Raw genomic sequence first — 14,797 nt, forward strand, 5'->3', positions numbered from 1 at the left:
AGCGGGTCGACCCACCTCCTCCTAGCCCGCCTCTCTTTGCTTAGAGCATGCGCAGTGGCCCGAGTGAGAATAGAGGATTTCCAGCCATCAGAAGAAAAGGAGTATTGGATCGTTCTTATTTTAGGATAAATGACATCAGGTTGAACCAGCTCGTGTGACCTAGATAGATTTATCCTGATTTCACTTACACCGTAAAAGTAAGGTTTTTTATGTTGTTTATAACAAATTGAAAAATATGCAAAATTTTATTTCTTATTTATGTATAACTATTAAAGGTGGGAATCACCAGATACCCCGTGATTCCATATTATCACAATACTTGATTCTCAGTATGATATTATTGATATTTTTTAACATTCTGTGATGTCCCGAGTGTTGTAATAATACATGTTGCAGTTTATCACCTCTCAAGCATATCAAGCATACTAACACTGTAAGATGAAGACAGGTCAGTCTGACTCTATTTTACAAAGGCTCATTCAGACTGATGGCAACATGTTGGCACGTCTGTCTGTTTTTATCGATTAGATAGTAATTATTTGACAATCTCTAAGAAAGTGATTGCAGTCATTGCTCGTCAGACTGAGACTGTTTGCACAAAGGTTGCCTCCTTGCAATCATAAGGGGTTGTGAGCACCCTTGAGCTTTGGGCAACCATCTAGTCACAAGAAGTTGCAAGAAGTCACAGAATGTAAAATAATTCAATACATAACCAGTCAGCCACTGTTTTTTCATTTTTCATGTTTATGGATAGATTTTTTTGTAGATGCAGTAAGGTTGCATCATATCAATATCAATATTTACTGTCTCTGTATTGATACTGTATCACCAAGCAAAGTATCACAATATTGATTTTACAATACAGTAACATTTATTTTGTGAAGCTCAATAGTCAAAATCAATATTGATATTGCCTCCCCCAATCCTAACAAAATACTGTTGAAAAAGCTAAAAAATATTATTATTAACAGTACTTCATTATAAAAGCTAGCTCAAACAGACTAAAAACTAGGTCATTATAAGGAATATACCTTTTTCTTGCATCATGCAACATTTGTTCAATATCTGAAGTAAAGCATCCAAAGCAATGAACAGCACACAAGCATGGTGAGCATAAGGCAGCAAGCACGATGACGTCAGTGAAGATGAGTGTCAGGAGTGATTTGTGACAGAAAATCGTAGTAAGACTGAAAGGGACAGTTTACAAGATGGTAGTGAGACCTACCATGGTGTATGGTTAGGAGACAGTGGCACTGACAAAAAGATACAAGCCTGAGCTGGAGGTGACAGAGCTTAAGATGTTAAGGTCTTCACTGACTAGAATGGACATAATTAGAAATGAGTACATCAGAGGGACAGCTCAGGTGGAGCAGTTTGGAGACAAAGCTAGAGAATCAAGGCTGACGTGGTTTGGGATGCACAGAGGAGGGATGGGGGCTATGTTGGAGTAGGCAAGGCAGGAGGAAAACCAGAAAACCACAAAGATTCACGAATCTAGTGAAGGAGGACATGCAAGAGGTTAACAGATAGAGGAGAGTGAAAGAGGAGGATGCCAAGGCTAGGGTTAGATGGAGGCAGACAATATGCTGTGGTGACCTTCAAATGAAGCAATCGAAAGAAGACTAAATAACTTTTAATAGTTTCAATGGTTTGAATGGAGAGCACAAAATCTGTTCAAGAGAAAGGTTTCATAAAATTTTTTATTTTTATTTTTATTTTAAGGAGGAGAATGTAATGGAGTAGGTGCGAGAGGGAGTAGGAGTTCTGTCAGGTTTGTATAGTGGATTGTCATTTATGCTTAGAAATATCTACTCATATATGCTTAGAGTTTAATAATCAATGTCATGTTGGTAGAGGTTTGATCCTTAGTAGTCTGTGGAAACTCTGTGTGCCTCCCAGAGCACTCTGGCATGCACACACAACTTAAGGTCAGGAGAGAGGTTATATCTGCTCTTACTGATATATGGTATAGCAAACACACGTATATCTGTCTATGTCTAAGTGCCTTTTGTTTAGATGAACTGCTGGACTTCCAGACCAGCAGGTTCAGGGAAGTCGTTTATGGGGTCACACACTGACACCCCCCCCCCCCCCCCCCCCCCACACACACACACACATACTTACACAACGCACAGGCAAAGGTACTCTTTGTGTGTATGAAGACGTCATATGTTAAAGATCCTATTTATATTTATGTAACCTCAATAAAAGAGCAGTGTTACGGGGGAGCGGACGAGAGCAACTGGGGTCAAGTGAAGGGACGGCGTTTGTCCAGTTCTCTCCCGTGCACGAGAAACATAAAGAACTTTGCCTACTCGTGTCTTGCTTTTGCTGTGTAATTAAATTGTCTTCAACGTTCCAGCGAATAAGTTTAAGCTACAAACCTATCAAGTTCTCTGGGAGGTGGAAGGCGGAAAGCAATGGGGAGTGAATAACCAAGTGGCTGAGTGGAGCAGAGAGTATACAGATAGGAGTGTGGCTGTGTGGATTTATCGGACAAACGATTTTGAATATAGAGCTGCCACGCAGGGGGAAACACATTAGTGAATGATGCTGAAGATGGCAATGACTGGCTGGCAACTAAGATAAGTTGGCCATGGTCGCTACCCCTTCCACTGAGTAGTGGCTGTGGCAGTGCACATCCGACATTGGACAGTGAAGGCAAATTATGAAACAATCAGGTGGAAGGATTTGGAAACAGGGAACAGTGCACTACATGATCTATGTTTTAACTGGGAAACACTGAAAGATGGGTGATGGTCTCTTAAAATGGTCCTGGGAAGTTTCATCTAGATATTATCAGAGAAGTGTGCCTGCACATGTGATGTGACAATAAAAGTGATTTGATTTGATTTGATTTGAGAACAACCACATTTTCTGACCTGAATCTTTGTTAGAGGCAGGCTGCCTGGAACTGTTTTCAAGACATTCTTTGGGTGGTGCAGTCTGGGCTAGGGCAACACAGGCCTCCTTCCAAACTGCAGCGTTTCATGCAATGAGCATACAAAATCTCTCTTTCCCTGCCAATAGCTCCTTATAAATCCTAATTGTTGCTCTTGGTGCTGTTGTTGGAGTGGCACCAGAGCTTGACCAAAACATATTGAAACTTGAAACAGGAATTAAACACCTTGTTCTGAGTCTATATGGCCTAATCCCTATCTCCATATCCACAGACTTTGAGGCACAGTCCCGCTAAATCCTTTAGGGATCAAGTGTTTTAGTGTTTCCTTTTCTTTATCTCCTTTTGTATAAGATGTACTGGATCATCCTTTATGAAATTAGATTACGTCATCCCACAGTTCAGTACATCACTGTGATTATTGTGCTGTTTTACATTTTTATTATCAGTTCAACAGTGCGCTATTCCACAGAAATTTCGCAGCCATTCTATGGAAAACACAGACTCTGCAGATGGACAAGACACATGTAACAAGTGCACAAACTGGTTAACAGACACAACAGGCAGGTCAAGTGGCAGGAATAAGAGAAGCAAGAGACGGCCACAGATTTTGCATACAAAAGAGCTACTGAGCTGATGGGAACAGCTGTACTGGTTAGGTCACATTGGCAGTTGTCGAATTTCAAGGCATGGAAAAAAAACACAGAACACAACTAATTTATTTTAATTTAACTATATCTGAAACCTGTTTATATCTCATTTATTGTTTTTATTTAAACATGTGAACATTTAGAGGCGGAATAGCTCTAACTAATTCGCTTTTGTTAGTTGTTACGTGTCATTCCACTGTGTTGACTAGTTAATGAGGTGGTTTAATGCTACCTTTGTCCCCAATAGGTTTAGGGCTGTCATCTGTTCAGATTTCCTCTGGCCCTCTTGAATAGTCTGTAGGCTACTTTTCTATTACAATAGACAGGAAAGGTAAAACTGGTAAAACATGCCCAACTGCATGGTGACCTCTTTGGTTGATAGATGTCTGAAAAGTGTACAGAAGCGTAGTTATGACAGGAAAGGTGATTAATTAGTGTAGAATAAAAGGATTTGGAGGAGATTAAAAAAAAAATCAGAAAACTTTAGCTGTGTAGATAACTCAGTGGGCCTGAGTTATCTGATTACATAAATCAGCAGCTCTATCTGCCCACTTCCAACATCTCCCAACATTATTCTCCTACTAGCTTTAAAATTTATATACCCAGATCAAAGGCTGAGAGAAAACCCAGCCAGTGTTCTCTAACATAAAGCCTTTAAGCTTATGAAAAAAACAAACCCCAACGATATTAAACTTGAGACAGTAACTCGAAATTTCGACTTAGTTCTGGCTTCTGGCTGCCATCTTTTTTTCGGAAACATTTGAATCACAAAAAGCCGGATCCTTCAGCATATGGTCTACCGCCTCAATGTCCCAAAATGCAGTTCGGCAGTCGTCATCGTGTTGTTGCGGAAGTGCTGGAAGATCGCCGTGTCCGTGTTTCTGCGCTCTCTGACATCTGCATTCATTCTCCAGAGCAGATATTTCTCTCTGATTTTCGTCATTCACTGGAAGCCATGGCAGCTCTGAAGTACGCCGGTATGGACGATACAGATAGTGAGGATGAGTTACCACCTGGATGGGAGGAGAGGTCTACTAAAGATGGTTGGGTCTACTATGCAAAGTAAGTGAGATCTCACCATTAACGCTATCAGCAAGCATGTCTGTGTATGAGTATAAGTATAAGTCCTAACACTTACTGACATCAGGGCCATGCCATTTCTATTAGCACCTGGCTAACACAGCCTGCTAGCTACACTGTAAAGTCTGTGTTATAAAGTGTGCCGTCCTTATTTCACTGTAGGATTTGTGCTAATTGTTGTTAGTCTTTGATAAGTCTGTGAGTTTGTCATCTCGAATTATCCTGCTGTAGTGTCACTATCCACTAGCTGCCATGCTGTAAACTTACGCTGAAATATAAAATCACAACCCTCCTCAGTAATGGGATAATGCATTAGAAATGTACATTTTGGATGTGCAGCTGAAAAATCTATAGCAACTGTCTGATGCTGTGATGCTATCATGACAATATCGACCAGAATCTCCACTCATCTTGGACATAAGGAGTCATGGAGTCAATGTGGGGCTTTTGCTGATTTCTTTGAACTGTTTGAATTTATTTAGGATTTTCTCAAATCCACACAAGGTCAAAAATCTACTTCCTGGTTCAAATATGTTCATTATATAAAACTTAGCAAGTAACAGCTCAATGACATACTTTTGGTAGCTGTCAACAAGATCCTGTCTGGATACTTGACCACTCTTCTTGGCAGAATTGGTAGAGTTCATTTAAATTGGTTAGCTTCCTTGCACAGACCTGGCTTTTAAACATAGTCTACAAATTTTAAGTAGATTAGTGGTCAGGCTTTGGGAATGTCATTCTAGAGCCTTAGTGTTAGCCTGGTTTATCTCTTAAAAAAACACGTTTTGATGTGTTTGGGAGCAATGGCTGGTTTGACATGAAGTTGAAAAATTTGGATTTAGTATTTCTTCATTATTCAGTCCACTTTGTGGTGTGTAAAATAGAATAGAACAATCCTTTAATTGTCCCAAAAGGGGAAATTTTGTTGTAACAGCAGCAAGAAAAACACATATAGGCCCTACACATTTTTTTTTTACATATTTACATCAAGGACAATAGTTGACCAAAAACAGAGTACTGTACAGTTGTTAAAATTAAATTAATGTAATTAATTTAATTACAGATGAGAGGCAAACCCAGGTTGTAGTGTGAATCGGTTGATAAAATAGTGCAAGTTACAGCGCTGATGTAAACTTCTATGTTTGTTGGGAGCAGTTTTGATTGTACAATCTGACAGCTGTAGGGAGGGAGGACCTGCAGAAATGCTCCTTCATGCATCTAGGATGCAGCAGTAGGGCTGTGCGATATGACCAAAATCTCATATCCCGATATAAGAATTCTATAAAAAAATAACGATATAAATCACACAAATGTAACATTTTCTGTAAATTCTGTGAATCTCGGGCAGCTCGTCTTGCGGGAAGTGTTTCCAGCTGCGCGTCATGTAGCTGGAGTCGAGTGTTTTAACCAATGCATGAAACTATACATTTTTAGACATAAGTTGTAACGGCCGCCGTTTTCTTTGTGAGTATTTATTACACGGCGTGCTGCGGGGAAAAGCCTGTTCTAACGTTTTATTCTAAGGTTTATTTTTTAGCACCTGGCGGCTCTTTTTTTAATTCTCATCCGTAAACAATCTGCTCTTTCACGTGATTCAGGTTATTTTGAAAAGTCTCAACAGGATCTTGAGCTTTATTGTGAAAGGTTTATGTGGAACATAAACAAGCGGACGCGCGATGCTGTTACCATGGTTGTTGCTAACGACAACGCATAAAAGCAGGCGCTTGTCCGTCTGAAGTGTGGTTATATAAAATATAAGAGAAAGAGAGAACTTTAAGAAATTAATATAGCCACTACAGTGACCATCAAAACGATGAAAAAATATGTAAACAGTGTATTTTGCGACACCACGAAACAAACGATAGCGTAAAATGAAACATAGATGTTTTTATGCAGCAGTCTGTCACTGAAGGAGCTCTGCAGTTCAGCAACATTTACATGCATGGGGTGGGAGACGCTGACCATCAGAGATGTTATTTTGGCCAGACTCCTTCTGTCTCCCACCACCTGCACTGGGTCCAGGGGACATCGCAGAACCTTCCTGATGAGTTTATCCAACCTCTGTACCAGCACCATTGGCAAAAAAACTGCCCCAGAACATGATACTACCACTACCATGCGTGACAGCTGGTACAGTGCTCTCAGGTTTAAAAGCACCACATTTACTGCTCAAAATATACCTCTGGTCATTGTGATCAAAACGCTCAATCTTTGTCTCTTTTATCCAGAAGGCAATTGGCTTATCGATTCTGGAGCAGTGGCTTCTTTCTTGGTTGGCACCCTCTTGGGCCACGGTGATGTAAAACTCACTTCACTGTGGACAGTGATGCTGGTGTACCAGCAGGTTCCAGTACATGGCATGCTTTAGTCTTTGTGTTTGCATGTGTATACACGTATACATGTATTTTATGTTCACGTATGTGTGCTTGTGTGTGAATGTGTACATTTTTGTATATGTATGTGCATATTTGCATGTACACATATTTTTTACAAACATATATGGATGTCTCACAAGGTTTCTATAATATTTTCATCTTATCTATTTTAATTCTTTTTATTATATTATCCCTCTGTTCAGCACTTTGGCCGACACTTGATGTCTTTTAAATGTGCTATATAAATAAAGATGACTTGACTTGACTTGGTGGTTCCTGGGTTGGTCCTGATTATTCTAACAAATTTTATCTCATTGAGGGTAACAGTTTGGGTCTATTTCCAGACTTTGGCAAAGGATATACATCCTGTATATAAAAAGGCATTAAAGATGCATACTGTATAATTAGTCCACCCTGGAAAAAAAATAGTTCAAAGAAATAATTAAAATCCCTAAATTTCCATGACATTCATGCCCATGATGAGTGTAAATACACTATTGACCACAGCTGTATATTGTAAAGAAAATTATTTTTTTTCATTCACTCTTAATCTGTTTGTGCCAACAGTCATGATGAGATGAAGACACAGTGGGAACACCCCAAGACAGGAAAGAAGAAACGTTGTGCTGGAGGTTTGCTTTACTCACTTGTGTTTTCCCTGGAGAATTGTTCACATGTATGCAAAGCTGAGATTATTTGATATTTCTCTAACTTGGACTTGGTTATTTGGAGTATTGTCAACCACACAACTTTTATGCAGTGGCCAGTAGCTAAGCAGTCAGTTAAAAAATTAATGAAACAGGACATAGAATTCAGTTTTGGCTTGAAATGTATATACACTTTTTTTTTTTTTTTTACAAACTTTTTCTATTAAAGAATAATAAATCTCTGTCTTTTTCTACAGACTTACCATATGGTTGGGAGCAGGAAACTGATGAAAAAGGACAGATAATTTACATTGAGTAAGAAGACTTATGATCAAACCCCTTATATTTGTGGAAATGTTTGACTGCAATAAAACTACGTTGCTGCTTTCATTCCTGCTTTCCTCTGTCATTTTCAGTCACATTAACAAGCGGAGCACATATTTTGATCCACGTCATGCATTTACAGTAGAGGATGTGGTGGTGAAGCCGAAGCGGTACGATGGAAACACTGCTGCTCTCGAGATCCTGCAGGGTCGTGACCTCTCTGACAAGGTTGTCCTCATTACCGGAGGCAATGTGGGCATTGGTGAGCTTAATGTTTATTTATCTTTTTCTTTTGTCTGACAAACGTTCTGAAAAGTTGGAACCATCAATCTGCAGTAATGTGTGTTTCTGTGATGACACCACTAGGTGGTGATATGGTATTATGCTATAACAGAAGGGTGCTTGCCAAGACTGTCTCTACTCCTTGCATGTCCCCATCTCTTCACAACGGGGCATTCATCAACATTAGCCTCCAAAATGATACACTTAGACTCAACAAATCACTCCTTAATACCGAACATGACTGTATTGAAGTTCATTAGCAGGGCTGAATTGGATGTCATTGTTAACTGTAATGAATGGTGTCCATTTGTACCCAGCAAATGCATGGCTCACTATATAATGGTCTGGAAACAAATTTATTTCCTCTTTCCTTTAGTTTAAATTAGCACAAGTCCTGGCCATTTGTTCAGACTCGCTTCTTTGTTCGAGATAGATAATGACAGCATGAGGAAAATCAAATAAACATAAAATCGTTAATTGTCTTTATATTCAAATTCTTTGTCCCAACGAAAGTCCCTGCAATGTAATTGCACTGTGTGTGGGAGTGTGTGACTCTGTGTATCTGTGTATGTGTGTGATATGAGATGTAGCAAGGCAGCACTGTATTACATAGATTTACAGCAGCCTGGGGACCTTCACTGAGGGAAGAAGCTTGTGAACTTAAATGCCTGCCTGACCCTGATGTTCTTCTGTCTTTTATCTTTACACACATTAAGAGAACACAGTTTTTAAAAAGTAACACAAATGAAAATGATTTATTGTTTAGTTTCCTGGGACTGTGCGTCCTCATGTGGACACTGCACTTTATACTTAAAAAGTGTTTTATACGTTTTTTTAAACAATGGTGACTTTATTGTGTTTCTCTGTAATATAAACCCATTGCACCCGTATGAGGGCATACAGTTTTTTTCTTAATTAAAAGAGTTTCTGTTCAAAGATGATGCTTAGTTTTTATACTTACTGGGTCCAGCTAATGCCCCAAATTTAGGGGAAATTAAAAATAGCTCAGGTCTCAAGAGGTTCAGATTCTTGCCACACACAATAGACACTCGTTAGCTGATCAATAGGCAGTTTCAGCACTTAATAATAATAATAATAATAATAATAATTGGCTTGTATCAAATGACCTCTGATGACTGTATTTCCATTAAACCTGTGACCGTCACTAAACCAAGATCTGTTCAACCTATTTTTCTTTTTCTTTGTCTCTGAATTAAAAGACTCACAACAAACATCAATTAAAAATATAACTGACATCCATCAAAACATTATTAGCAAGAAATTATTATTTTTAAATGTTTTGGGTTAGGATTACTTCTACATATAGTTAAAAAAGTAATAATTTTACTATGAAATCTGTCAAAGGAAAATGCACATGAACATGTGAAATGCAGAAAATCTGTACCCAGAACAAGTGTAATGAACTGAAAAACGCCAACATTAAAATGGGAATGCCTATGATTACCAGAACAAAGTGTAGTGTGAGTCAGATACTAAAGGATAATTATCAAAATAAAGAAAACGTGAAGATGTATGGCTGCAGAACGACTGTAGGCATCAGAGGTTAAAAGTGCATAAGCCTCTCATTCCAAATGTATTGCTTTCACTAGACGCGGATAGAGGATTAGTTCTAAAATACATCCGATATTTGGCCTGAGCGATAATTGTATAGGATGAATGGAGAAAATTACTAATAGCTTTCTCCACAAGAGGGCACAGGAGGTCTGTGATGTGCATGCTATTGATATTAAAAAATGTTATCATATTAGCTGTTTTACATGTACTTATTTTTTCCTTAATTAAAAAAAAAAACACTATATAATGAAAAAGATAATCCTCATTCAACATTTGTTGTGATATATTTAATAAAAAAAAATGCTGGAAAAAATGCAGTTTTTCACAAAAGACTGCATCAAGTAGTGGTAATACACTGACACTATATAGTGCATGAACACTTATTAGAACCCATATTAACATAACCTTTGTTTTGCTCATATTAAATATGCAGCAGCTATAATTAACAGTATTCTAATAGTAATTGCTACTTCTCATGTACTCCTTTGACATTCCTTTAGTGAAATGTGGTTATGCCAATTGGTTGGACCCACTTAGCATTTTAATGGCATCAGTAGTGTTTTAATCCAAGTGTCAAGGCTATTTCCAATTCCTGTAGTGCTTAATTCCTCCACAGGAAATGTGACATTTTTATTAGTAATGGTAGGATATTAATTAATTCCAAAAATTTACATTAAAATATTTTAATTTAGTTTCAAATGCACATAAACATGAAAACCACATATATAACATTATTTATGCATGAAATATTACCGCCTCCTGTTTTTGTGACCAGTCTTCAAGCTCCACTGCAATAGTGCTGGGAGGCGAGACAGTGATGCAGTTTGTCTTGCCAGTGTGATCACTGCGCTCGCTTTACAACATTAGTCTTCCTCTCTCTGCTTTCTTTTGTAAATTAAAAACCAGTACCAACCCGAATGGCAATTTTTAATTGTGATAATGGAAATGAATGATTGTAGTTTGTTTCCCCCCCCTCCGCTCGTCTCCGTCTCCCTCCCTCCTCCTTCTTTTTAAAGGTTTTCTTACTCGTATAGACCTGTGGTTGTACACCTGTACCTCTGCATTGATTCCTAAGCGGCTTTGACCCAAGCCTGAGCCTCCTATCCATCCCCATTACACAGTACTGCTCTGGCTCTAATTCGCCCCTATCAACTAACTCTCAGGTTATTTACTGGCCAGGGGTCCATGGAACAGTTGTCCTTAAAGGGCCATTGTCCTGATGTCTCTAGCCCCCACTGGGTTCAGAATGAGGATACTTGCTTTTTAAATATAAAACTGCACAACATTGCACAAAAATGTATTTCTATTTTCCCTCTCAGGACACGTGGTCTTATTTACCCAGTGACAGCTCCTTTGGGAACTGTTTTTATGGACATTTATGTGTCCAAATACCTGGGGAGGGTCATCAGTCTCTCAGGTGACTTGTTGACATATGTTTAATAGTGGTCAGAAATAACATATCCGCCTCCTGTCTTACTCAACTCAAATGGTCCTGCTTTTTTTTAAATTAGTCCAGCTCAGCATGTGTGGTGCACAAAAGAAAGAAAACACTTATTCAAGTGTGGTTTTTACTTATGCAGATCTCTTTATTTTTCAAAAAGTTCTCACAGATTATAATTTTTTATTCAGTAAGTGAAATTATGAGTTTGAAATTAAGTTTTTATTTATTCTGCTTTTCAGTGTTGACGTGTTTCATATCTGAACTTTTTGCACCTTCTGTGGAGAGTCTTGCTGTTGAGCAGTGCATACAGTTGCAAAGCTTTACTCAGTCTAAATGCATGCACTAAATTCCGCGTGGTCTTCTTGTTAAGGCGCAGGGTCAATGTAGGAATAAGAAGCAGAAAAGACTTAGGATGTCCAGACGGGGAATAGCATGGATTTAAAAAAGGAGCGCTTCGTAATGTTTTAGTCTCTCTATGCATTGTCTCTGCAGTGTTTTAGGACTTTCAATGTTATTCTTATTCATGAAAGACTAACAATGTTCCATAGTTGTGTTGATCCCAGTGTTGTGTTGTGAGGATTAAGTGTCAGGCTGGTGCTCTCCTCTCTCTGGATGGAGAGATCCCTAAGCATATTCAGTGAGTCGCAGAGCTGCGGGAGCCTCTGTGTGCAGATTAAACCCATAGCCTAGCTTTGTGGCTGATCATTAGATTGAGGCAGATTTGTTAAGCATAACTGCCATTAAATTGGTTGCAAAGCTCTGGTATTTACTGCACTACTGTTTATGAATAAGGACCTCCTTAAAGACCCGTGCAGCGATGCGTTAAACCCAAGCCTCAGTAAGGAGGGAAATGCATTATTCATAGTGGGAGGAATTAGATGGATAAAAAGATGTTCCTGGTGAGGATGGTGTGTGGCGTCTGTGTGTGTGTGTGTGTGTGTGTGTGTTTTTGTCTCTGAGCATCTCTCAGTGACTACGTGTGGTTTAGATGACATCCAGAGTGCATCTGTGTTTATATTAAGTCTTCATTGTGTGTGTGTGTGTGTGTCCACCGGGTGAATGGCCGGCCAGTGTCCTGCGCTGCCTTCTCCGTATCAACTTGTGAACTGAACCGCCGAGGAAATCAAAGGGAAGTTTTATTTATTTTTTTCATCGGGCATTTCATGTTCTCACTGATGAATGTGTTTATTGGCTACGTAATAAGAAGCAGTTCCGGTTGGTTAGTCAAATTATTCAACTTTATTAACCTTAGATGAAATTTGCTATGCAGACCCAAACTGGTGTAACGTGCAGAGAGTATAATGCTGGAGGCTAGCAGGGTTCAATAATGATTACAGCTCTAATATAATGGAACTGAAGTGGTTAGAGAAAGAGAGGATGGAATACATATATGTGCTTAAAGGCTGTAGGTAAAATAAAATGAAGGGGCATTGGGTTATTGTGTGTAGTCAAGTAGTTTATAGACCTATCGAGTTTACAGTCTGCACATGATGAGGGGGATGAAAGTTACATGACGGGGGAATGCGGGGGGGATTTTGATGACAGTGATGAAAATAGCCCTAATGCTCAGCAGCTATGTGTGCATGAGCAGGCCTCTGGGGTTTGTGTTTATCATTGTACACGTTTGTGATTTGGTGCGCTATGTGTTTATCAGCTGTACTGTCCTCCTTCCTCGCTCTGTGAGGCTGACTGCTGGAGGACCAGGGGTGTCCAGTGTGTTGTGAGGCCATGATGAAAGATTGTGTTGGGAGTTGGAGGTTGACACAGAGGGTCAGAGAAAGAAAAGGGGGGTTGGTGGCTGGGTGGGTGGGTAGGCGGGTGCTAGATAGGGCTGCATGGCTGGTGAGGTGGTAGTGGGGGTGGTGGGGGAGCCAGGAGGGGATAGGGAGGGGTAATAGAACCACTCCAGTGCTCTCACCTGGAACAGCTCAACCTTGGGCTGTAATTACTAACCATACATTCCACTTTTGGGGTGACATCTCCCTCCTCTTGGACTAATGGAGGGGAATTAGAGGGGATCTTAAAAGTCAGAAAGAGCGGGGGAGTTGTCCCCTTCTTCACTTCTTGGGCAAGAAATACACGGTAACCGCAGGAACAGGTGCACTCATCACATCAGAGATGGTCAGGAGTTTGAAGATGTCTCTCAAATCCGGCCACTCTTTGCTTTCTTAGATACACATGCATATATTAACCTCCTAAGACCCGAACTGTTTCACGGCATGCATTTTTAATTTTTCTTTGATATTTGGGCTGATTGAGACCCGATGAATGTAAAAACAAAGAATTACCAGATTTTTTTTTTTCTTTTTACCTAATTTTTGTGTCTGAGAAAAATGAGAGCCACATATGAGGATATTCATTTACAATTTTGATAGAACAAAAGCAGTATAATGTCCTCGTAAGTGGATATCAGGCCCTTGTAGAGCAAAATTGAGTATTTTGGTCTAAATAACCCAAAATGTGATGTCCACGTATGTGGACGCCAGGTTCTAGGAGGTTAAAGATTTGTTTTGGACTAATATTTGGACTAGAGCTCAAATAATTAGTTGACAGTCAAATAATTTTTCTGTTGTTTATCAAATACTACTTTTTCTTTTTTTTTAACTAAGGAATTCACCTCACTGTGAAAAATAGAATAAAATGTGTGAAATATAGAATATGAATATCTGTTTATGTATATCACAGTTATGTTGAAAAGTGAAATAGATGGCGCTTATTAACTTATTGTTTTTAGAAACATACTGCATGTGTTATATAATATCTATAGTAACTGGGATGAGATGGGCACGTGGGATAAAGCCGTGTAACAGTGCAGTGTCGGGTCACATGAAGGTGATTGTGGCAAGTTGTTACAAAATCTACAAATTTCTAAACGCTTTACCAACTAAAATAAATCAAACAGAAGACAGAAATAAACAGCAATAAACATAATAATAAAAACCATACTTATTATGTTTATTAATTGCCTCATAAATAGCCCAAATGCAATTTCAGTTAAAAACACCTTGTAACTCAATGATGAGTTTGGGCGATATGTACTCTGTTCATAATCATGTTTTTTCTCTCTCATGGTCTTTCGAGCAGCTCTGGAAAAGGGGATTGTGGGAACCCGACATGTTTACCCACAGGTCTTGTAATGATCTGAACCGACTTCTGTTTGCCCAATTGTACTGCAGAGCTTATTTTAGTTAAATGCCTCTTTGGATGCAGATCAAGAGAGGGAAGGAGCAGGCGGCTCCGTTTGCCAAATAAACACGTTTACTGACGAGGCTGGTAATGATCTCATTACATTGAGCCAATACACCTGTGTACGAGGGGGATCCAGAGAGGGGCAGTGGGCCAGGGAGGACAAACAAAGCGTGAAATCACTAAATCACACTCATTATTGGGGGATATCAGTAGGGCCAGGATCCTAATGTACCATGAAGAGCATTCACAGCTTAATGGACATTTTACACATTTTTATGCATTTTATACATTACAGTAAAACACATTTTCAACAACAGCTGAGCCATGTAGTGCAT

The 14,797-nt window shown here is 39.2% G+C and overlaps 1 protein-coding gene across 1 annotated transcript in view; it reads left to right on the forward strand.

The window, feature by feature from the left end:
* The first annotated feature begins 4,382 nt into the window (after window positions 1–4,382).
* wwox (WW domain containing oxidoreductase) overlaps window positions 4,383–14,797 on the forward strand; it is a 142,197-nt gene continuing 131,782 nt past the window's right edge. The window contains exons 1-4 of the mRNA XM_004553346.3: window positions 4,383–4,611; window positions 7,572–7,636; window positions 7,909–7,966; window positions 8,068–8,237. Of these exons, the coding sequence (XP_004553403.1) occupies window positions 4,505–4,611; window positions 7,572–7,636; window positions 7,909–7,966; window positions 8,068–8,237 (400 nt within the window). The 5' untranslated portion in view covers window positions 4,383–4,504. The remainder of the gene's footprint in view (window positions 4,612–7,571; window positions 7,637–7,908; window positions 7,967–8,067; window positions 8,238–14,797) is intronic.

Source organism: Maylandia zebra, linkage group LG7 (genome assembly GCF_041146795.1).
Source record: "Maylandia zebra isolate NMK-2024a linkage group LG7, Mzebra_GT3a, whole genome shotgun sequence".
NCBI classification, from domain to species: domain Eukaryota; kingdom Metazoa; phylum Chordata; class Actinopteri; order Cichliformes; family Cichlidae; genus Maylandia; species Maylandia zebra.